Source organism: Cataglyphis hispanica, chromosome 6 (genome assembly GCF_021464435.1).
Source record: "Cataglyphis hispanica isolate Lineage 1 chromosome 6, ULB_Chis1_1.0, whole genome shotgun sequence".
Taxonomy (NCBI): domain Eukaryota; kingdom Metazoa; phylum Arthropoda; class Insecta; order Hymenoptera; family Formicidae; genus Cataglyphis; species Cataglyphis hispanica.
Genome location: NC_065959.1, coordinates 6,047,474 through 6,072,124, shown reverse-complemented (window position 1 = coordinate 6,072,124; position 24,651 = coordinate 6,047,474). Strand labels below are relative to the sequence as shown.

The 24,651-nt window shown below is 35.9% G+C and overlaps 1 protein-coding gene across 4 annotated transcripts in view; it reads left to right on the top strand.

The window, feature by feature from the left end:
* Positions 1–24,651, top strand: part of LOC126850288 (nucleolysin TIAR-like) — a 382,595-nt gene that overhangs the window by 225,300 nt on the left and 132,644 nt on the right. Inside the window, exon 1 of one of the 4 annotated variants that reach the window (XM_050593139.1) lies at positions 23,074–24,321. The exons of the other annotated variants lie outside the window; for them this stretch is intronic. Coding sequence (XP_050449096.1) covers positions 24,132–24,321 — 190 coding nt within the window. The 5' untranslated portion in view covers positions 23,074–24,131. Of the gene's footprint in view, positions 1–23,073; positions 24,322–24,651 lie in introns of those variants that run through there. 4 annotated transcript variants of the gene reach the window in all.

Genomic DNA, 24,651 nt, shown 5'->3' with positions numbered 1-24,651 from the left:
TAAATATAGATATGTAGATATTTAAAGAAATGTTTATTTTCATAATTAAAAAATTAATATTCTTTGAAAATGCTATAAATCCTTTTTCATATAAAAATATAAATATACGCGATATAATATTTATTACACATACACATATATGCATTTTTATTATCACATATATAAAAAAAGCTAATTTTAGTTAAAATTATCCTAATTAATAAGTATCAATAATTATTTAACAAGTCAATATCAAAATATAAAATCTATATCTTTTTAAAGATAAATGTCCGTTTTTTATTTTTGTCATTTTATATGAGATTGAAGTACTATCTATAGTGTTATCCAACAATAAGTGTGTTTTTGTGTATATCTTTATTTCTTAAAAAGCAATAAAAAGAAACGAAGAAGATATGTAATCAAGTTTTTTATATATAAAAATATTTAATCTCTCAAGATTTTATATAATAAGAGAAAATATCAGATAGTTATATTACTAGATAAATTTAAAAATATTTGATAAAATATATACTATACCTTATGGTTTTCATAGTAACAAATACACATAAGTAAATTTAAAAGAGAAAGAGAAAGACAATATATTTATGATATATATATACACATATACACATTTTCTTGTAAAGAGATTTACAACTTAATTATAAAATCATATATAATGATCAGAATTAGGAAAAATATTAAAATATTTTATTATTTATTGAAATATAAAATAAGTAATTTATCTAACTTTTCAAAAATATTATTACAGAATAAATAGAAATATAAATTATTATCAATATAAACGAATAAGAATCTAAACTAATGTTTTATATCTTAAAATTTCAAATTTCATTTTAGCAATTTTATTTCGTCAATATATTAAAAGAAATCTGTTTGATTAATTTAAACGAGGAAAACATTTTCATACAAGAGATAAAAAATTTGATAAATATTTGTTTAATATACAAACTTATCGAAAAATACATTTTAATAACATAGAGATTAATCGATATTTAATCTACACATTTAAAAAGAAACATATTATCGGTATTACATAACTAAAAAAAGCAAAACATTATTGCCAATAATTCGAAACGCATCGTCATAGAGTCTGCATTGGCTCCCGCATCAAACAATCCTATCGGCGTGGCGGCGAGCGAGCGACTGCTGGCTCGCGTCTTAGCTCGTGCGATTCCGCGGACGCTCGGGAACGCCGGCGCCTCTGGGCGTCGCGACGGCGGGCGTCCAGGGCTGGCAGGCTGGCAGGCAGGCAAAGGCAGGCATCCCTTCGCGCTCTCCCCGCCAGACGAGTTCCGACTCTACGCTCGGCCGGACGTGACGTAACGCGCGCAGCGTGGAGAGCGTAGAGAACGACGTCGCTGTCGTTGCAGACACTGATATCGCCGCCGACCGATTCTCGATTACGCCGTGCACAATCCTCGACATTATTTTAATCGGTGTGCAAATATTTATCCGTGTCCTACATAAATTTTCGCCGTCGGTTGCTCACTCTCGCAGTTTCGGAGCACGCGTATTTGGCGTTTCGCGACGCGCGCCGCTGCACTTTGCACGCACTGACGCCTTCGCACGCAGTAACCGCGTGTGCCAGTACGCTTCGACGCTTTCCGCGCTAAATGAGTGGTGCTCACGTACGTGAAGAAACAAGAAGAAACGACACGAAAGATAGAATCATTAGTGACGGAGGTGCGCGAATGAAGAAATAGGAAGATCGTCAAACTTGATTGAGAGTGATCGTTTTGAAAACTGTGCGCTCCGATGTTCAAAGAGAAACTACCCTGCACCGAGTTCGAGATAGTAAAGTTTCTTATAGTTTTTATAGATTTTGCGAACATAGTTTCGTGAACGTCGCTGTTTGTTTGCAATTCTGTCATCCGGAAATCGAGGGAAGAAGTTGGATGAGAGGCTTCAAGATAGCGGCAAATGTTGACCGCTACTAAAATTCGAGGGGAATACGACAACGTGAAGTAATGACGCGGGAAAGAAATATCACAGTAATCTACGTGACGACGCGATAAATCGTGAAGTGTAACATGCGATGAACAACATTGTCTTTTATCGTGGACAAACGATCGTGGACTACAAACGTCTCGCAGTGCAAATTTGCAGTTACTAATAAATCGAGCAATGCCATATTCGTGGAACACTAACACGAGTGCTCGATCTTAATCACACAATCGCAGTCGTTCCTTCGATCCTTCGATTACTGTAATTCCACGGCAGATTCACGGTCCATTTATATTCCGCATGAATCGCACGTCGCCGCTGATTGTCTTCCCCTCACAATCCGTACTCGTCACAATTTATTAGATTTAATAGAAAGATTGACAATATCGCGTCGACCAGTGTCTTTGTTGTTGTACCGCGAGGGTTCCTTTCGATCACGTGACAAAACTGCGTCCTTCAGCTTTCACCACGGCGAGACAAATCTCAGGTCGCAAAAATGCTGACCATGTCGACCTTGATGATGCCAACAACAATGACCACCATGACAAATCCTGGACCGATACCGGCTCACAGTGTGCCGCAAAAGATAGAACCACCTAAGCTAACCGCAGCAGCTACGCTCACTCACACAGCGACACCCGTTAACAAATCAGGTAACACGTTTTAAACATATAAATTTATGGCTTTTGACATTATCACGTTCGAGCAAGAGATAGATAAATTCAGATGCATCTCCTGTCGTACACTTTCTATTGATCACGCCAATTTTAACACGTTCTGTTGAACGTGGATGAAGACAACATTCGCAAGAATTTCTTGTGCGAGTTTTAATACAAATACTTACGAAAATATTCTTATAATAAATATTGCTATTGTCATCAATATTAAACTGTTTAAATTTGACAAAAAATCATAATGACATCCATATTATATATATATATCCATATAAAAAATGTATTTTGTCTATAATAAAATTTAATAACTATGAAAAGTGAAAAAAAGCAGAGAAAATCGCACAAAATAAATAAAATTTGATTTTTTTAATTATAAATTCTGTTATATAATCATCTCAATAAACGTGCAATCAAAACAATATAAATGATAAAACATGTTTATCGAAAAATTATCAGGAAAATATTATATATTTATAATGCATAATTATTCGATAATTTTTCAAATTTAAAAAGTTTCTATTGTAGTGCGAAAATTTTACACAACGCAAACGCGAAAATATTTTTTGATGCGGCATTTTGTAATGCAGTAATAATTTTATTTACTTCAATGTATTTTTCTTACTATTGGATACAATCTACAAATTTAACAACTCTTTGATACATAATTACCATGACACACTTTCCTACGAAGCTACGATCATTTCGCGCTTCAATTTCGACGCTCATAAAAGAAGTGCTAACTTCTCTCGTGGTGAGCAAGGGGAGGAGGGAGGTGGAGGAACAAGATCTAGCACGGTCGCCTGTCTCCCGCATTGAAATTCAAATGCGCGTTGCAATCTATCAGTTAACGATCCAAACTATTTTACAACAACTTTGTGATTGATTTCAGCATTTAAAGAAGTAAATTTCTCGGTGCGCGCGCGCGCGCGCGTCACGGACTAGCTCCCGTTAATTTGTCCTAGGGATAGCAGACGTTGCGACAACATCTGCCGGTAATAATCGCGAGCATTCAAATGCCGCGATTATCCGCCGATTAAAAATGCATAATTGCTATTAAAAACGGGCGCGTCGAAATCCGGAAGAGAGAGAGCCTTGGCGCCGCTCCAGAGCGCCGTAAACGTTACTCAAATGACGCTCAAGCCAGAATTTTTCTCCACTCAAGTAAAAACCTGCCGAGGGTCGGCCGCACAAGCGGAAACGATCGGCCCCGGATTTGCGCGCGCCGGATAACATCTTTCGCGCTCGGCCCCTCGACGCGGAAAGTCGCGATAATACATATCGGCGAAGCCGGCGGTACACGTTTTCGCACACGGCTATGTTTGCATACGTGTACGTAATCCTAAGAGTGGAAATACGTACAGCTGCCAATAGGGCAATCCCTAGCCGCGCACACTTAGCACGTACTAGCAGTAGTTACCGTTACATCACGAACGTACGTGTCATGGGAGCGTAACAAGGATGCGAGAGTCCGCGCGGCACGCCGCATCCCCTCGTACACTTCGCCCCCGCGTAGTATGCGTAGCGTCGGACCGCTAGGTCGGACGAGGGTGGACGCATTGAATTTATCGAAGACCAGCACAGACATCACGACATTTCCCTCCCGCGTGCGGTGAATTCGAATTTCGCCTCGTTCTTCAACAAGATCAATCGCGCTAATTGTCAGCGAACGAAACAACCGAAAGCGGATTTCAAAGACCCGTTTCTCGAATACCATCCTCTTCCTTACCGTTACCAATCCCTCGTCTATTGTCGTACTTCCTTTACGAAATGCAAATTCCAATTGTACTTGTTAGATGGTGACTTATAAATGGCACGTTTCATACCTGAACTGATCTGCAAGACCGTTCATTATTTACAGCCGGCAATAAAATTTTATTGAGTAATAAAGAGAGTAAATCGAAAAAAAAACAATTGAATATCCCAGTTAAACTAAATTAGGGTCCGTTTCACACTCATGACATAACGTATTTTCACAAAGAAAACAAACAAAAGAAAACAAACAGAAATTGCTATTTTTAATAAAGTTAACAATTGCCGAGAAAAAATTGTTGTATTGCAGGCAATGTTTAAAATATAACAATGATATATCCCCCCAGCAGTAAATATTATAACAAATATTGTAATTCTCTCTCTTGTGTAGTTCTTTTAACATATAATATTTCATGTCAATTCAGTACATTTATCAAAATGACATGAAATAAGAATCGATAAAGCTACGTTTTTTTTTAATTATCTGTATCATATGACATGTAATGATGTTACATGTGTGAAATGATATCAGAATGTATTATTCTAATATATGGCTTGCAAATGAAACTTTTGACATAATTTTAGAACGATTAATCTAGGCAATCTGAAAACTACGTTATAAATGATGGGTTTTGCGTCAGGTGGTACTACATTGTACCTCGGCATACCGCGAGTCACATGGTGCAACGTAATGTTAATGGTCGACGTGTCAATGGTTTCTCATCGCAAACTCCTGTTAGCAAAGTAACTAATCCTCTTTGATTATGTAAAGGCAAATTACAGAATACATTTGACGATGTCTTCATTCTCACCATTTGACAAATACATTATCCGATAATTTAGAAAACGTGAAAGCATTTTGTTTCACACGTATATGATAATAGAGTATATGATAATTTAGAAATACTTATTAATATTACTGAAGAATATAATTACATGTATTTTATATAATCTTTTACAAAATTTTACATTCATATTTTTGCATTAAAATAATATTATAATGGCGCATATTATATGGCACTATAATATTTATCGTATTAACACATAAATTATATATGTGTTAATTATACTCTATTATACGAAAAAAAAAATTATATACATAATAATAATGATACACAAACGTATATAAAATAATTGAAGAAATCGACAAAAATATTTATGTAAATTATATTAATGTATCGTTATTCTCGATATGCACTATAAACGTCAGTTTCCCTCTCGCTCCGTATCGGAAGGCTTTTCTGGGACAATGATTTTTCTGAACCCTCTGGAAACTGGTGGATGCACACTTCCACATATAGATCCCTAGCACCTAAAGGGTAAGTGCTCGTAAAGTTGTTTGTCTGCTCGATATACTGTAATAGCAAGGAGGCGGCCATTAGTACGTGAAATTCGTTTAAACGCAATTCGCGAACGACCTAGTCCATAAATTGAATTGCGCAAAGGTTCAGGCTTTCTTATCGTCGATTTGCATCGTAAAATATTATTTCAAAAAGAGATGATCATGTCACAAATGTTTACGGAAAAGTATTTTCGAAGTAACAAGAATCTCAGTGGTAAACTTTAAAATGCAGTATTTGTTACATTATCAGTTTATTTATCCGCGCCTTTTTTAGTTAAATAAACCCGTTGAGAAGAGAATATTTAAAAAAATAAACGGTTGTGCAGTATCTAAAATTATTCTGTTTACATTTAGCGAAGAACAATCGAATCCTCTGTCTGTAGAAAATAATAAAGCTAGTTTTTGATATCTTAGGCAGAATACATAAACCGCCTATATTTACACACTTTATTGAAATTTGAAATGTTTCAAATCCATATATACGTGAAAAATTTTTCTTAAAATTTAATGAGATAAGAGAGAATAAATTATCGAATATTGCCATGACAAACTATGAACTAATCTATGTTAAACATGAGTTAAATCTCATTATACATCCCGGTATCCTAAATTAATTTAATGAGACATGAGTACACGCAATTAGATATCTTTGTTTAAATATCTCTTTATCTTTGTCCTTGTTGTAAAAACGTTCGTGAATGTATCGCTATCGCTGGGTGCACGAATGAGAAAGAAGTGTCAAATGAGTAGGCAACAAGAAGTGGAACAATTCTTTCAGATAAAACGGGAAGTCGACGATGGTTGCGCCGACGGCAAACGGGGCCGGCAACGAAAGCGCGGGCGATGGATGGCTTTAGCTTCGGTTTCCTGACGAGGTTACCGAAGTTTCGTTCGCAGATTCAATTTTAGTTGGCGCGCCAGCCCGCGCCACCACCATCCGCGGCGCTCAATGCCACGTATGTACCTTACAGGGGCGGTTACCAACCCTCCTCTTTCTATATTCATCCTCGTCCCCCTCTTTCTCTCCCTTTCTGCGCCATCCACCCGCACGGCCTCTTGCCAACTACCCGCTACGGGGCCACTTTATTCGACTGCGCTTAAGTTTCCGCGTTTTCCACGCCTGCCTTTGATTACGATCTTGTTTCACTTATTTCGATTTCGCATAGAGCATCCTTGACTATAGAGATGATAGGCTCGTTATGAGTAATATGCATTCTATCTACGTGTTAGAGAAGTATAATTTTTTACCAAATTTTTTATATTATTAAATTATATACATGGTTATGAATTATATATTTTAACAATCGTTTATTGGATTAAATTTGGGAATTTTTTAAATAATTTAAGAATATAATTTCTGCGTTGCATATTATAAAAAAATTAATTATTCATTAACATGATATTGTAAAGATTAAACCAATTATTATAAATTATACTCTACAGATTTCGTGATGAAAATATCACTGATGTACGTAAAAATATTATTGTTAAACGAAATATAAATAATAAAATCACGGAAAAGTATTAAATTAAATATTTCATTAATTACGTCGAAAAAATAAATTCTTCTCTTGTTACAAGCATTACTAACTATAATTCCGAGTATTACTTTATGGTATTATTCTAAGTTGTTTATCTATTGTCGACATTTAATTGACCACAAATGCATAAATAACATAATACAATGTTGTTTGTAGTATTTAGCCGGGGATTGAAACCAGTAAATCAAAGCGCACGTGAATTATTAAAAATATTCTTTTTCCCTGAGACCACTTTATTTCATCATCAAGGATTATGCATTTAAATAATCGTAGAATTATTCCATAATACCGTTTGGACACGAATAATATGTTCCATTTTTAAATACCATATAACACGCGCGCCTCGTGCTATTATTTTGTAGTTGTTATCTGACACATTGTTGTTCAATCAATAAATTAATAAATCTAAAAAGTATTATTAGAAAGTTTAGTTTATATTGACCATATATATACCATATATATGACCATTGTTGTGTACATTGAAATTAATATAATACAATATGTATGTCCACATGTTTAATTGCAATTACATTTGCATACTACATATAATAAGTCAATTTACCAGACTACGAAAAGGCAATGTACTATTATACATTCTTATATAAATTTTTGTATGGGAGGTTTTTTTTATTGTTTGCATGCATGTTAGCCATTTCCAGGAATAGAAGCCGAAGGCGTACTAGTTTGCACAGTAAACTTCTGACAACTTAAATTATTGTACATTCTCATATTTCGCGAATATTGTTTTCATAACAAACATTTTAGACAAATATTATTTCAGCCATACCTATTATCTATTGTTACTCTATTGCGATATATTGGTTATATCTAATACAATTCAAGCTTAGTAGTTGCATTGATCATGAGAAAACCGACCTTGAGCATTATCACGTTGAGATCTAAAAATATCACAGCCACATAGCTACAAACTATAGCCTTAACTAAAGAATTACTCCGATAATCTCGTAATTTAAGAAAAAAATATTTTCTCGGAAACGCTTCAAATAACAAATAATACTTTCTTGCATACTAGAGCAATGCAAATGGAGTGCACATAAATTTCACTAAATTGAAACAAATTTTTTTTTGTATTGAATAAACTAATAATAGCATTTCCAAAAATTTTCATGTGTAAAAAATAAGCTAAGTAAATTAATTTAATCTTTTTAAAACAAGAAGACATTTCCATAATTTAATGATATATAATTACAATCTTCCATTCTTTGCACATATATACTTTGTATGCATGTGGAATAATTTATTTTCTAATAAAAAAATTATTAATGAAATATATGAAAACGATAACAATATATAGAATCTTGAGCTTCTTTCATTTGCGTTAAATCAATAACGAGTTGCAGAAAGCTCAAACGACGAAAGCATTAGTGTAAGCTTTCTCTTGTCTACACCTTCGTCTTTCATTTACCAGCGGTATTATCCGTGTCGGCTACTCTTATAGTATAGTGAGAAGAGTCATAATAGAATATCTTTTCTATTATGAATTTAAATGTTTATTAATAATCCTGGGGGTGAACTGTTATTGTGCTCTGTTTTGAAGTAAAATGAAGACAGGAGTTGGAAACAATTGAGGCGTAAAATTACAACGAAACATTATTAAAACAAAAATTGCAATAAAGCTATTCTCATTTACGAAATATACGAAAGTCGAGCTAAAATAAGAATAATTTTTTAGACAAAAGCTTGTATTGATATCGTTTTGTCAAACTTGAATTAATTGCCGCACAAAATTATTAATAGATTTATATATAATTGTTGCACAAGTAAATTTTTTAAATTTAAATCACAATTTAGTAAATGTCGATATTTGTAATCAATTTATAATTGTGGAATCTCTCTATTCAAATGGATGACGTTTCTACTTGGCACTACTTTGAAATATCAGCTACTTCTCGAGCGCATTGTCTTTTTGCGAGTACATTAAGGAAAAACCGACCTCCTCAAGTATCTTTCGTCGAAAATACCAGAGTCATACTTCATTTTCTGCTGAGTTGGGCATAGAAATGGGTATTTTCCGATTCCAAAGTCGACATGATAAATATGCAAATTGTGATAACAGCTATAAACCTAACATTGAATTTTGTAGCAATAACTCTCGTTTGAAACTTATCGCTAAATAGAATACACGTTTTACATATCATGTAAATTTATACAAAAATGTGCACGACACTTAGAAATTATAGAGGAAAATTTCTATTTTTTCCTGGCATACGTTCCTTTATATACTAACCAAGTGTACAACAAATATAAAATCGATATATGTCGATATATAAAACACATATACATATAAATCATAAACTTATTTTTTTCAAAATTCATTAATTATTTTTTCATAATTATTAAAAAAGACACATACTAGCTAATCCATCAGGATATCCTGAAAAATCTGGACGATTTAAAGAGAAGCCAAAAAACTTTCGTCGTAATAGAATGAGGGTGAGAGTCAGTCGGCTAACGACATTTTCGTAGCCCCAAATGCGTCGCAAACGAATTGGAATCGCGTTGCAAAATTGATTATCAGTCCTTCTCCGCGGAGATGGCCGGGGAGAGCATACCATGGGATACTCACTTCGGGAATAACATTTGCCGAGTGGCGTAACGACTGATCCGTCTATTCCCAGTGGCAAGGAAAACTCGTAAAACGGTACTTGGAAATTCGCTGCGCCAAGTTAAACTTGATGGAGACGAAGGGGTATGGCTGCGCCGCGACTACTGCCCATGCTGCTCTACGCTCAGTCGTACGGATTCTGGTATGGTCGTGACCCAGAGGACCGAATAGCTGCTGGTCGTAGTCCGATGGGATGCGATGCGAAAAGTCGAGGCAGTACCTGTCGCGGCCAAACAAGTGATCCGGACGGGAGGAACGGGACAAGGTATCGTGGGATGAAATGATATTGTTTTACCCGGGAACGAGTCCGCCGTCGGTGCTTAGAACCCATTTTCCCGTAAAAACCCAGCGCGGTAATATCAAGCGGACTCGTACACTACTCCCTTGCACCCTCAAATGGCGTACTATATATGTATAGAGAGGGAGATTGAGAGAACGAGGGTGAGAAAAAGAGAGGAGAGGAAAGATATTGTCGGGGACAAAGAGTTCGAAATATTCGACGATACCTACGTATACGATTCCCGAGGGAACGAGGGCGGCAATACTGGCGACGCTCGGATACATGGAAGAAGCATACCATCGCGGAAGTAGACGAAGTATGAATCGGAATCTTCGCCGAAATTCTCTCCTTTCTCTACGATCCGTTGTAGCGTAAAGTCTCGTACTACACACGTGGAAAACCGCATGGGTTTGCGTGCAACTTGGCCGATTGCCTCGAATACCGGAACAAAATCTGACCCCCTTTCACCGAGGGATAAATCTAAAATTTGGCATCAAGGAGACTTACCCGCAAAAGACGATCCCGAGAAAAAAAGATACACAAAATTCGATCGACGCTAAATGTGTCTTATATTGGACGGAAAATGATTACGCGACTGATATTTATTTGCCACTGTTTGCGATAAGTTTTTTGTGTAACATTACACGTTAAAACTCATGATTCTCTTCATTGCTAAAATATATTTGTGTTTAGTTATATGATAATAATTAATAATATAGAGAAAGTGCTTTAGAAATGTTTGATATTAATTAATAACCAATTATGGAAGGAATACCAATTATATTCAGAATCAATTTTTTCTTAATTTCAAAAATAGTTATTATTTATTATTTTGATAATTAATATTTGAGATAATAATTAAAATTTTGACTAACAATAAATTAATAAATATAATATCCGTGAAGATCATGCTTTGTTTAAAAACCAAGTGCAATTTTCTTCTCTATGTCAAAGAAAAATTTGTTATATATTTCCTAGAATCATTTTTGGAACATCATCTAGAACATTTTAAAAGCTTTGAGGGTAAAAAGGATTTATAAGATTTGAGTAGCTATAACAGGATATATTCCACTCTTCGTTTGATCTCTGGCTTTCCAGAAAATGCATTGTCCATACCAGTGTGTTAGTTATATCGATTAGAGAATATTATGCATAAGTGACTAGCAAGTTCTTTCTTATGTTTCTCTTCGTTAATATAGTAGATGCTTCACTGATCAACGGGCGTCAAACTGTTATAGCATCTACGATATGTCGGTACTTGGCTAGCTAGCTGGCTGACTGGTTGACTGGTTAACTGGCGCGGCGTTGGTTGGCTGGGTGACTAGAGCATTCCCTCGTACACCCACCTACCCTATAAAGCAGCAGCTATAAGCCGGATGCGGAAGTCGTGTTCGCCGACCGGGTCGAGTTCTCGCGCCTCGAGATGCACGACCTATCGTAAATCGTTTGGTTCGACATGCCATCGAATCGACTGCCCGAGTGACCAAGTGATGTACTGTAATAATAATGCCAAGATGCTTTGATTTATAAAGCAAGCACATTGAACTAGCATATAATTCTTCCAATTGTTTTTAAATTTTTCGGAGAATTATAATCTTGAAATAATTTGCATTTTGCGTTTATAAAGAATATGTTATTGACAATTTTATTTTAAACACTATTTAATAAGTATTAAATAATATAAATCGTAAATGTATAAAATTTAGAGATTTCTAAATCGCACAAAAAACAGTCTTGAGAAAATATAAATATATTTATATTTACACGAGTAATATATCTGCATTCTGTATCGTTTAGAGTATTTAAAAATTGACATGAATTATATTTTAATTGACGTTAATTGATAATATTAATAAGTATTTTATCAATATTCAACATTTAATTGGCATCGTTAAATATACCTGAATTATTTTGTTATAAAAATAAATGGCAATAAGTCAATATTAATTCCATTAGTTTAATTTGAGCGTTATTGAACTGTTTTCTCTACTAATCGCATTTTTCTTATCTATTAATATCTACTTAATATTTTTATTAATTCTAAAGAAACATTCTAAGAAAAATATAATTTGAGAAATGTATGTATGTGTAATCTAAACTGTGATTTTTGATCTTTCGTAAACTTTGATTACACACGAGATGCTCTCAAATAGATTCTATCTACTGAGTCTGCTAACAGCCGAGAAATATCACAAGCGCGAAAACTATCTGTAGCGTAAAATTTGCTTTAATCGGGAGGTCGCGTGTCGCTCAAGGGTTGTTTGAAAGGGCGAGCATGGATAACGTACCTCTTCAAAGCTCGTTGTCCCCGTGCTAAAACGCGCCATCATTAGGCACGTTCACGTGCCGATATTTGAAAATTCATTATTATCGTACGCGTTGCATCCCTCATTTTCAGCTATTTCACAGAGGGATTTTAGAGATATTTCGCCTTTGTCATAATTGCTTCGGTATGAAATTGTTTAAAAAGACATGCATTATTTTTTTCTTAACATAACTATCATGATGAGAATAAGCAATTTTCTTATGTTATATAATAAATATCTTAAATCTGTATTAACTCGAAATTTGTACGCTTTTCGCTTATATATTTTATTTTGTAACGGTCTTTCCCTCTCGTTCCCTAAATATATAGCAGTATAAACTCGTAAAAGCATCGTGACACGCAATATTGAGGGTCTATGTGCACTCTATAACCGGCACGTAATTTATTTCACTCAACTCGAATGACGTTTCAATTCTTTTTTACGCTCGTTGCGAAACTGAAACCACCGGGTGTCCGTAGAATCCTTTCAACACACGCGGTATACAACATTATTTATGCAGAATATAACAGAGTTGCGCGCATTACAGGGCTACCAGAAGTGCACATTACACAATATATCTATTCATGTAGTACGGTATTGTCACCACAGGCATACTTTCGTATGCCTGTCTCGTTTATAAATGAAGAACGAAGAACCTGCGTGCACGACGGCGCCTTCTTTATGCATGTTATAAAAACTTGTCAGATAACGAATACAACGTGGACGCTTACTACGAGCGACGGATATTGCATTCGCTGTAGTAACAGCCAAAGTGGTTGCTCGCATTAAGTGCGTTTTACGCTCGTGGATTTAAGAGAGCGGGTCGCAGTAGGCTGATCAATATGCTAATATTTTGATGCCTCCACTCCGCTCGACGAATTCAATTACGTTCTATGAACGAGGATAAAGAATACGACGAGTAACAGCAGAAAGAAAGAGTGCGAAATGAGAGGGGGCGATGTGAAACGAAGTGCTCGACGTTTGAGGATAGGTAGGATAGGTATTACATAAGATACCACTTAATATTATAGCATGTTCACCTAACGCGTTACCAATGTTACATGCCGCTAGTGAAAACAATAACGTGTAGCCGTATATACGCGACAGGAAATTTAATTTTTTTGCACACTCGCAAGACATACGGAATAAAAGTAAAGTTATGCTTTGCCGAGTACGCATCTTTTTATTACGACAATGCGTGATAAAAATGTTATTCGTAAAAGATAAAATCATATATATATATATATATATATATATATATATATATATATATATAATAATAATATCCAAGTAAAATATAATACCTAATATACATTTGCACAATAAAATCATTATAAAATAAAATATATATATGGAAAAAATAACGTGTGTCCAGTTTCTTTTTTGTTACAATATATTCAATATATTACATGCATCGTGTAAAATATCAAGGTTAAAAGCATAAAAGTATTGACATATTTCTTCTTCAACTGTGAATATACAAGGACTAAAGCAGCAAGCGCGTTGAAAGTTTTGAAATAGTTTGAATTATCTAGTAGATGCTTTAAAACCACGACGTACCTTGTGGTTTAGACTTTAATATAATGCTTGTTGCAAATATGTTCTTAGAAAGATGCAAACAGATTCATTCAGAAGGATTACTTTAGGAGGTTAATTAAACATATTGCTTAATCACTAAAGAAGCAAAATTTGCCTTTCTGTAAAAAGAATACGCAAATTTACATTTGCGTCACGTGAAAAGTTATCATATAACTAAATTGTGAGTAACTGATATAAATAAACAATGTTATCGATTATTTAAATAAAAGTTAATTTTGGAAACTTGATATTTTTTGATTTTTCTGAAAACAATGCGTCTGCGTTTAAATAAAAAGATATATAATGCTGTTCAATTATAACATGTAAAAAAAATCGCTTTATAACACAGTTCAGATTATTTCCGTACACTTTACAAATTTCTAACTTTCACAAAAGTATACGTCATTATATCTATATCATTCTTGCAATTAGCCGAGCTGCGTCTCCTGGGACGGAGACTTTTCGCGATCATCCGCGAAATACAGCATTTTTATCTGATGCACGCAACCAAATTAAACGAAGATTGCCCAAGTCTATCGAAGTCCGATAAGTTAACGAGCAAAGTTTATTTGCGTATTTATTACCTTCTACGGAAGAGAGGATGCTATCTTCACTATTGCATTATGGCAGACTTCTCTTCGTGCGAGACTAACGCCTCTTATCCTCGTTATACGGATATAATGTTCTACGGATTGCAAGTAGACTCTTGTTATTAAAAATTTTATGTCGCTACCTTGTAGCATATATGTTGCGTTCTCTTCTCATGACTACATCGATGCGATTCTTGAAGCTGTTGGATGAAGAAGTGCTCTTACTTCACTAATAAGATCTCATTCTCACAGACAAAGTTACTTGCATATTTGTTGTTTGGAAGCATAATTTACTTCACACAATTCTTGAAAGAGACATACAGATCCTCAATGGGCATCTACAACGTAGGAAAGATATTCGAACTATTTACGAGTTCTATATTATTCCATCTAAAATTTCATGGAAGCTTCGGAAACGCGAAAGTTCGTTTGCCATTTAATTATGATAGCAGTGAATTCAAGCCAACTATGTTATATGTACTACGCGTTCAGAGCCCCTCGACAACTGTTTCTAAGAGTTTAGAAACTTTCAAACTATTTATGAATCTCGACGTATTAATTCGAAATGGATTTCATATAAATGCACATGGAAGCTTCACTCCGCGAGATGAAGGCAATGGAAATTCAGCGAAACCGGATGAAAGGTGACGCAGGCCAACCTTAGCGACCAACCTCTTTCGCGAGAATGAATTTGAGAGAACAATTCGGTTATTAGATTGGGACTGCCATATCCCAAACGTTGTAATAATCTAACAGAACCCTAGATAATCTCGATAGAGACTTACTTATCGGAGAGTACCGGATTCGTCGTGAAGAAAGAACAGAGGAATAGAAGGAAAAGAGGGAGACAAGACGGGTTGCCTTTGGATAAGGGATGCTGCTGGCGCATCGTATTACCTATCTAGCTATCTTCTGCCTTCCCTTGAAACTGCAGAGTGAACTGTATGCCACACACAAGTAAATATGACTTCCACTGTGTGATGCACTCAGTCATCATTTTCAAGATTTTCCTCTCTTTCTAATCTACTCTTTTACTCTTATTGCCGTTCTTACTTAAGTTTACCATCGCGTGCGTGTGGCGCGATGTAAAGTCCGGTTTCCTCCATGATCGCGCCCAATTACTTTTTTGTACTTAAATCGGTCGGACTTAGATAAAGTAGGACGAGATTACATTTCCACACATTGAACTCTCTATCTTGTATGCCAGATTTATCGATTGATACTCGTGTTCAATTACCTTTTTTATATTCTTGTTTTAATTAATTGAACATACATAAGTAAATTACAAAAATAATAATTTTATTATTTGATATATATATATATATATTATTTTTATACCTTTATTAGTAAAAAATTGCATTCTATACAATATTTTAGCTGCATGCTTTAAGCTGCCACATTTCGCGACAATGCACAGCCCTGACTTTAATACAATCGTATAATTTTCCCGTCCTCGATCGCGTAACTCGTGCGCTTTACAGTTTCCACTTGAAGACACTTGCGATTGCATCTAGATCGTCTTCCGTCCTTATTTCAACGACGCTTCTCGTCAAGGAATGTTATATCTCTCAATCTTTGTGAAAAAGACTGCAGGCGATTTCGATGAATCTAAATTTCCGACTTCCAGAATTTGGCGCCGAGCGACGTATATACGTGTGGACGTCGAGCGATCTTGCTGACAAGATTGCGAGCTGGATCAGTAAGCGTAGCCAATCAGATTTACGAGGCTGGACGTATCATGATCGCCTTTACGACAATTAGTCACCGTCATCCTTCTTCCACCTGCTGCACCACAACCGCGCAGTGATGGAAAAGTGGTAAAACTACCATAAAAACTACCGGTACGGTATATCACGTTTCTCCGCACATCGTTGATTTTGAAATTCTATGTAACGACATGTTCTAATTTATACTGATTAATTATTGCTGTTGATAAAACGGAATTGCAGGATCCGAAAGCTATTTTCGAGTTGAATTGTAAAATCGAGGAATTCGGAACCTATGCCGTGATCGATTTGTAGAAGTTAGACGTGAATTGCATTTGTAATTTGCCAAACTAATAAAACTTTGATTTTAATTACAACATTCAATATTTACCTCGCAATAAACAAACAAATAATGCTATTAAGACTGAATTGATTAAAAATGTTATTATTGAGACAAATATTATTAGATATATTTTATTGAAAATTTTAGTAAATAATGCAGATTTCTCTTATTCAAAGCTTCAATAATTAACAAAAAATTATTTTTCAAAGAAGTTTAATTATTACAATCGACTTCTCATTTCTAACATTTCTAAAGGTACGTGTATAGCGCGTCTTACTAGTAATATACGTCTCTCCTGATTCTTTCCAAGTCCACTACCCGCATTTCGCGATCAGGATACTGTACGCCGTGCCAATGGCCGGTAGAATTCCCATGCGTTTTTTCTCCGGTTAGGTCGAACGAACCAATCACCCATCCAGCTCTAGGGAGATGGTGGGTGATGCGCGAGGTGGTAGAAGCGGGGTAGTGAGCCGGGATCGATGGAGATAATGCCTATTACTCCTAATGCGAAACTCGCTCTTCTTCTATCTTAGCCCCGTTCTATCTTCGATCCTGTACCTGGTTTTCCTTCGCCCGACCATTCCGTTCTCTCATGGCTCTTCGCAATCTGTAACCAATGCTCAATTACCATCTCTACTGACTCCATTTTCGACGTCTTCCTCTATCCGTTGTTATCATCATCGATCGGAATTTTGCATTTGTGATTTAAATGCGTAGTATCAGCACTCGCAATGTTAATTAAGTCATAGTACAATCCTATGTAAGCGCCAAATGGAATATGAAAACAATGTAAAGTTAATTACAAAACGCAAATTTTGCTGACAAAAATAAATAAGAAATTTTGAAACAAAAAAACATGTACATACAATTTATGTACTATAATTTATGAAAATTCTTTCTTTTATATTAATAACGTTATAAAGATAATTGCAATTAATATTATTTCCGTAGTTTTATTGTTGCTATCTTTGTAACATTATTTATTTCTAATATTCTATACAATTATATAAATGGAAATTCATTCTGATTACGCCTGAATCGACGATAAATTGTCGTTTAATAAAAGTCCCTTATTTAATTTGGCCGACTACCGTTTAGCTTGGACAGGAAGTGAATCCCTTGCTTTTCTCTAATTCTGTCGGCGCCAACTTTTTCCATTTACTTTTACTTTTCCAATCGTCCTGTTCACCTTTAGAAAACGCGAAGTATATTACAGAAACAAAACGAAATCGGGCTGAATACACCGTAGCAGTAAGTTCTGTGGGCGCAGTAACCTGTTGAGTGTATTCGCGTAAGTGGTGAGTAGTGGATACGTATACGTGCGAAAGTCTGGGGATGAAGTTTCTGGAGGAAATACAGGCGAGACACCACCGCTCGTGAGAATTGTAACATACGTATGGAGCGAGTGTATTCGTATCTAAGAATCCGAGAACAATACATATCTGTAGAGCTGTGCGAGCGGCCTTGTAACGACTTCGAAAGACGTTTATGCAATCCGATATGAAAAGAGCGCAACCCCTAAAGCAACTGGTGGTGCAAAAAGTTAGGTAAAAAAGGATAGTAAAAAAAGGGATACGCAGTCAAAGAAATATTTCTTTACACTGGACAGAACAGATACAATCGTAAAATGCGAGAAAACAAAGAATTATGTTTCTATTGAAATTCGTCAATGTGTGATCAATTGTGAGATCTGTCATATTTTTCTTCAATTAGAAGTCGATAATTCTTTGATAGTAAAGTCAATTGTATGTAGACAAATTTTGCAATTTTGTGTGTTTCTTTAAACACATAATATTTTCTTATGCAAAAAAAATATAATAAAATCGACATTAAAAAAAAAAAAACGTTTTATTACAAATTTATAAATGTCAATCATAAGTTACAAGCAAGCATCTCCTTTCCCCATACTTTGTTTTAGCTTAATAATATGTATTACGCAAAGACAATGCCTTGTTAACCACTTAAGTGTTGGTTGTGACTGGTAATATAATCAACTTTAACCATTAGCCTATATTCACCGTCTGCCTTCCAAGCCGATAAATGCATCTATGACATTAATTCGTGGTCTCATAGTCTTTCTAACGATCATTTGGCAATTAAATGCACCGTAACGCGAAGTGGCCCTCGAAACTTTCGAGATACCATGCTGATATCGATTCTAGATAATGGATATTAAAGATTGTTTTATGATCAACTTAGTGTAAGGATAGTGTAAATGTGTCACGTAGATTAAATTGTTAAAGTGGGTGATATATATGGCGAAGATGAGAGAGAGATAACTCCGTTTTTCAAAATATATAATGACGCTGTTTTTCTGTCATCCTTTTACAGAGACAAACGCTGATATGTAATTTTATATTCTCGTTGAAACATGCAAAAAAACGGCGGTAATTCCAGCTACATTTATCCGATTACATCGTTTAAATATCTTTTGTTAACGCTACGCACGAATGTTCTGATCACGTCTATATTTCGCGATCATAAATTACATCAACTTGCTAACGGCACGCTTTGAAATTAGCGTTGTAACGTGGTCGAGCGTTGCACCGGGGAATAACAATGTCCCTGGTTCACGTGCGCACGTGTATTTATACCGGGCATTGTGCGCATCTAATTTCGGAACAATGTTGACGTCATTTACCCTTTCATTTAATCTACTGATGACTATATGTAATGTTTGGACATTGCAGATCATATATATTAATCACTATGCATTTATGATTATAGAGTATCTACGCGCGACAGCAACATATTTACAAATAAGGGGATTTGGATTATTTTAAAATTTTTAATTATCTTTATCGTAAAAATTCTGCGTTTATTATTTATATAAGATCTATAATATATAAGATCTATAATGGATAGATACTTTTCCGATTCTCTCGTAATTTTTTTTTACAAAAAAATATATTAGTTTCTACTTAAAAAGAACTTTTATATTCTCAGAGACAGTTTACGATTCATGGTGATTGCCGGTGAAATTAGCTCTCGTGATCAAACGTTTCACGACGGAAATAACAATGTGCGCTCGCGCCCGGTGCGCCACAATCGCGCTTGCGGAGCGGCCGGTGTGTATCGGTATATGTACGTGGCATTGTGTCGACTGTTAAGCATTTGATACGGCCACCTTCCTGTCGCGCGTCCCGTCGGTGCCGTGCCATTGTCGCCGGCTACGTTCGCGTTGTAACCGAGCCGCGTCGTTTCTCCGTGTGCGATACGATATGCCCGTCGTCCGTACACCACCGACGATGAGCGTGTGACGCGCCTACGAAGAGCCGTACTTAGGCCGACGTGCATACTGAAACAGGCGCACGGGAACAGAGCCGACGAGCCAGACGAAAGCGGACATGCGTGCAGAGTTGAGATATGATAAAATGTAAAAACGAGAGATAAAGATAAATATATATTATAATAGTAAGGAGTATGGAATAAAATTTAACTTCGATTATATATGTGTGTGTGTGTGTGTGACAAATAATAGATAAATAAATACTTTTCATAGATTATTTTATCTGAGTGATTTGCAAATATTTTTATTTTTTTATTGTGCAAGAATACAAAAACATTGAAAATATAGAATTTTCAAAATATTAATATTATTATTAATCCGAGACCAATATATGCATATTAATAAAATATAAAATACTCACAAGGCTAATTTTAATTAAATGCTCATCATATATAAATTAATATTGTATCATAATAATTTTTTCTTCTGCAAAAAGTATATTTTAATAAGTGTCTATTCAGAGTTTTTCTGTTGTGCTCTAAAAAATATCCACAGCACATAATTTTTTTTTATTTATCCATATGAATGGCTTTAGAACTGTAAAGTTTTTTATGAAGAAAAAGATTTTTTATTCACATCTACACATTGAAAAATAGAAAAGTTTTTATTAGAAAACTTTGTATTTGTTGCAAGTGTCACATCTTACATTTGCAAGTACATATTCTACAATAACATATATAAAAGTACGGAGTAAAAAATTTGACCTACATCGAGAAAAACTTAATAATAAAAATTTGGACATTCTGTGTAGTCTATTACTATTTTACTCCAACTTTTGTAATATCGTTACAATTGTAATGATGTACCAGACAAGATAAAGCTTCTCGTATTTTATTTTCGCATTATTCTCTTATTTATTAGCTTAGATTCAATAATAGGAAAAGAAAGAAATCGTAGTGCAAGCGCTTGAAATTGATTCTTTGTAATTGTTTCGCTTCTTATTTGCACACGGCTTTATGCATATAATGCATAAGCGATAAGCGTGAGTGTGTCTTCGAGGTCCGGCGATAGCCGTCAGCAAACACCTACGCAGTGCGCCTTCGACCGCTCTCGTAACACGAGCAAACTCGAACAAAGTCTCGTTATAATCAGCACAGGTCTCGTTGCTCTCGAATCTAAAGTGCGTATCTACAATACGACCCGTATAGATTCGACTTTCGCGCGATTCCACCGCAAGCCGCCACAATTCCTTCGGACGGATAATCGATTCCAATAATTGCGCGGCGCGATAGCTCAAGCATGACCGTACGACGGTGCCCATTGTTTGCAGAAGCGCTGGTTTCAGTTGGTAATGATCAGCATACGGCGCGTGTGGATCCGGCGATGATGACCATTTGGATAGAGTGAACGCGACGGGAGAATGCATAGGGAATGCGCGCATAGAACGCATCCGCATATAACCGGATATGAACGTATTAATTATTGAAGACGGAATGGATGCGCGACCGCAGTAGATAGAAAAATACCCGGCCGCGAAACAAACAGCCGGGAAACTCGCGGATTATTTTGGGACTGCGATTACATTTTTTATACGGCAATCCCCCCCTCCTGCCCCCCTCGCAATGTTGCGTCTGCCTGGCGCAACAGTTGTACGCGCCACAAAGCGCATCTACTATTCGGATCGGATTAATATTGCCTGTTTTGTGCCTTGGATATAACGCACGTCAAAGTAGAAACAAAAACGCTTTGTTGTCAAAGTGCGCTCCGGTAAAAATAAAATATATCGCGCTGCAAAATATTGTAATTTCAGATAACGGCGATTATTATTTTGAAATTGTGTGTTATTACATTTGGATTCAATAGACTCTTCAAACTTTTCATTACAACATACGATTTTGAATATGCATTTGTAATCCTTGAAACTCGTTAAAATTGTACTACTTTCGTTGCAGTATTGTAATGCAATTTAGGGATTTAATTGTGCGCCGTGATGAGAAATCGGATCTTTTTCAAAAATATAAATCAATTTTTTTTTTAATATTGAGCGATTATACTGTTATATATTATTAGTTAGTATAACAAGATAAATCCTAAAAATGCGTTGTATTAATATAATTTAAAGTCTCTTTTTAATATTTTTTATGTATGTTAACATTTATAATCTTTTGATAATTTTGGTAGCGAGTTATAAATAGGAGAGAGAGAGAGAGAGAGAGAGAGAGAGAGAGAGAGAGAGAGAGAAAGACTAATATAAAGGCAATGCGAATAAGTAACATTAATAAATGCGACGTTAACAAATATACGGATTTATAGACGATATCGTTTGGCTCACCGCCAAACTACTTAAAATTTGAACAATACATTATAATGCTTCGAAAATCAATACAAACGATTCCCATAATTTTGCATGAATCGTGCATCATAATTTTAGCGCCGCGACTCTCGGCAAGATAAAAGATGATTAAATTCATAAAGACGTTAATATGAAATTACATCATAACGAAGTAAATGCGTTAGCTAGCTTTTCACTAATATTATACAATACACACTTAATCATTATTACTATAATTATTACGTTTATTATTATTACGTTTTATATCACGTTTATTATTATTGTTATATTTTTTCTTGAAATATTAGCTCTCTAGTTCTATTAAACTGCAATCGTATTAGTTAAGCACAATTAAATTTTTAATAACTCGTCTTATATTTTATAACATAGTAAAAATATATCGTCAAACGCTTAAGTTTTTGTGCAAAAATATCTCGATTATATAATTATTTATAAATTAATTTCTTTATAATAATATCAACAAGAAGTCTATTTCCCTATGAATACTTCTAATGTTTAAGCGAAGCTCGCAAAGCTACTTAAATCGCTCAACGTTCTTACTGCACCGTATCTTTATAAATATCTAATAGTAAATCAGTTCAACTCAGCGGTAAACTCGCTGCGAAATTGACCGACTAAAGCGACCCATTTTCGCCTATTGTTATGTAGCGCTGGTATCAAGTTTCCGGGAAGCACGGCGGCGTGATAATATATCGCTGGCGGTAGTTATTCCTATTGCTCCAATATGAAGTCAGTGTGCGGCGGTACGCTCGCCGATTAAAAACTCAGTCGAATGCCGCGCGACGTAACGTTCATTAAACGCGAACCGTTCCTTGGCGCCAGGCGAGAGAAATACAATTTTGTCGCGAGACTACGAGATCGCGTATTCGCGGTGGAATCCCGACTCCCGACCATGTAAACGGCATATACGAATACATTTTTATCTAGCCGCGACCGCGGCGTGCAATCGGAGAGGCGCCCGTTGACTCGTGACGCTTCCGGTCCAGGCTTCCGCTCCGCGGAACCGCACCGTTTCCGTTCGGTTGCCTAGCCCACCGATCCCAACCGCCGACCGTCGTGGTCGTATCGAGGCCTCGATGTTCGGAGAAGCAGTATCGAAATCAGTGTGCCAGCGCTTCGTCACGAGAATGCAAGGACGGAATATTTGCGCTCGCGCGGATAATTAGTTCCAAGTGGTATTCGCCGTGGTTGCGGAGAATCGGAACTACCGTGCATGTGATCCGCCGAGCAATGTCGGTTATTTAATCTACCGTCCGATATGCAGGATTAATGATTGATTCATTATCTTGAGAGGCAATCAGTATTTTTTTTTATAGTGATTCGACGAGAAGCAAGAGGAAAAGTCGATTAATTTTCACGAGTGTTTGTGTTGGAAAGAATCCTGGAAAGAAAAAGAATTCTTTTTTTATGAAGAGAAAGAAAAAAAAATAGTGTTGATGGTGAAGTTAGTGTTAATATATAATATTTAATCTCTCGCTATATTATAGTAAGCTCATTAAACCTACATATTTTTTTTTTTTTGTTAATTTTTAATGCATATTTATGAAAGAACTACGGTCGGTCTCATAATTTGTATTCAACGTTCGGAAGCCATCTCTTCTCCAAGCTTTGCAAGATACTCAACATTATCCTTAATGAGAATGTGAAATTCATGTTATGGCGGGATGATAAAAAAATGACGCGTGCATCGCATCGCTTCGACATTCGTAACGTTAGAATTTATCATGAGGATAATCTTAAGAGACTGTGATCTACGATGATACAGTGCGCGTTTTTCGATCCGATAAAATAATCGCGATCGATCATCGTTGAATGGGAGAAGAGTAATAATCGGCGCGGCCCCGGGTGGATGCGGCCGTGATACGCGAAAATGGCGGTTGCACCCGGTAAGAATAAATTGAAAATGGGCAGTGCGGGCCGATACTACGGCACTTGTCTCTCTCGGCTCTCTTTCTACGACGTGGCGAACTCGTGCCTCGCCGCCTTGCACGCCAAGATGCCTCCTCCGGCCGTCGTCACGCGAACCAACCCTCCGTCTCCTGTGCACGTCCAGAACCCCCGTAAGTTTTCTTCGTCTTTTCTATGTTTCTCCGTTTGTATGACCGAGCTTCGTAACGCGAATGGCGATTGCAGATGTTCGATTCCCTCGATTTTCTCGCATTTCAGCAATTAAATTTTTCTCTCCGTCTTTTTAGAAGTGAATTGTGATTCGGAGAAGAATTGCGGAGAAGACGTGTACTAATGCATCTCGCGGAATTGTTTCACGAAACATTTCTACAACAACGACGACTTGATGCAATCTTGCATCCAGTGCTAAAATAGGAAAATAAATTTTAACCGATTATAATCATTAAATAATTATGATGAAGCTTATGATGAAAAAGGCCGTA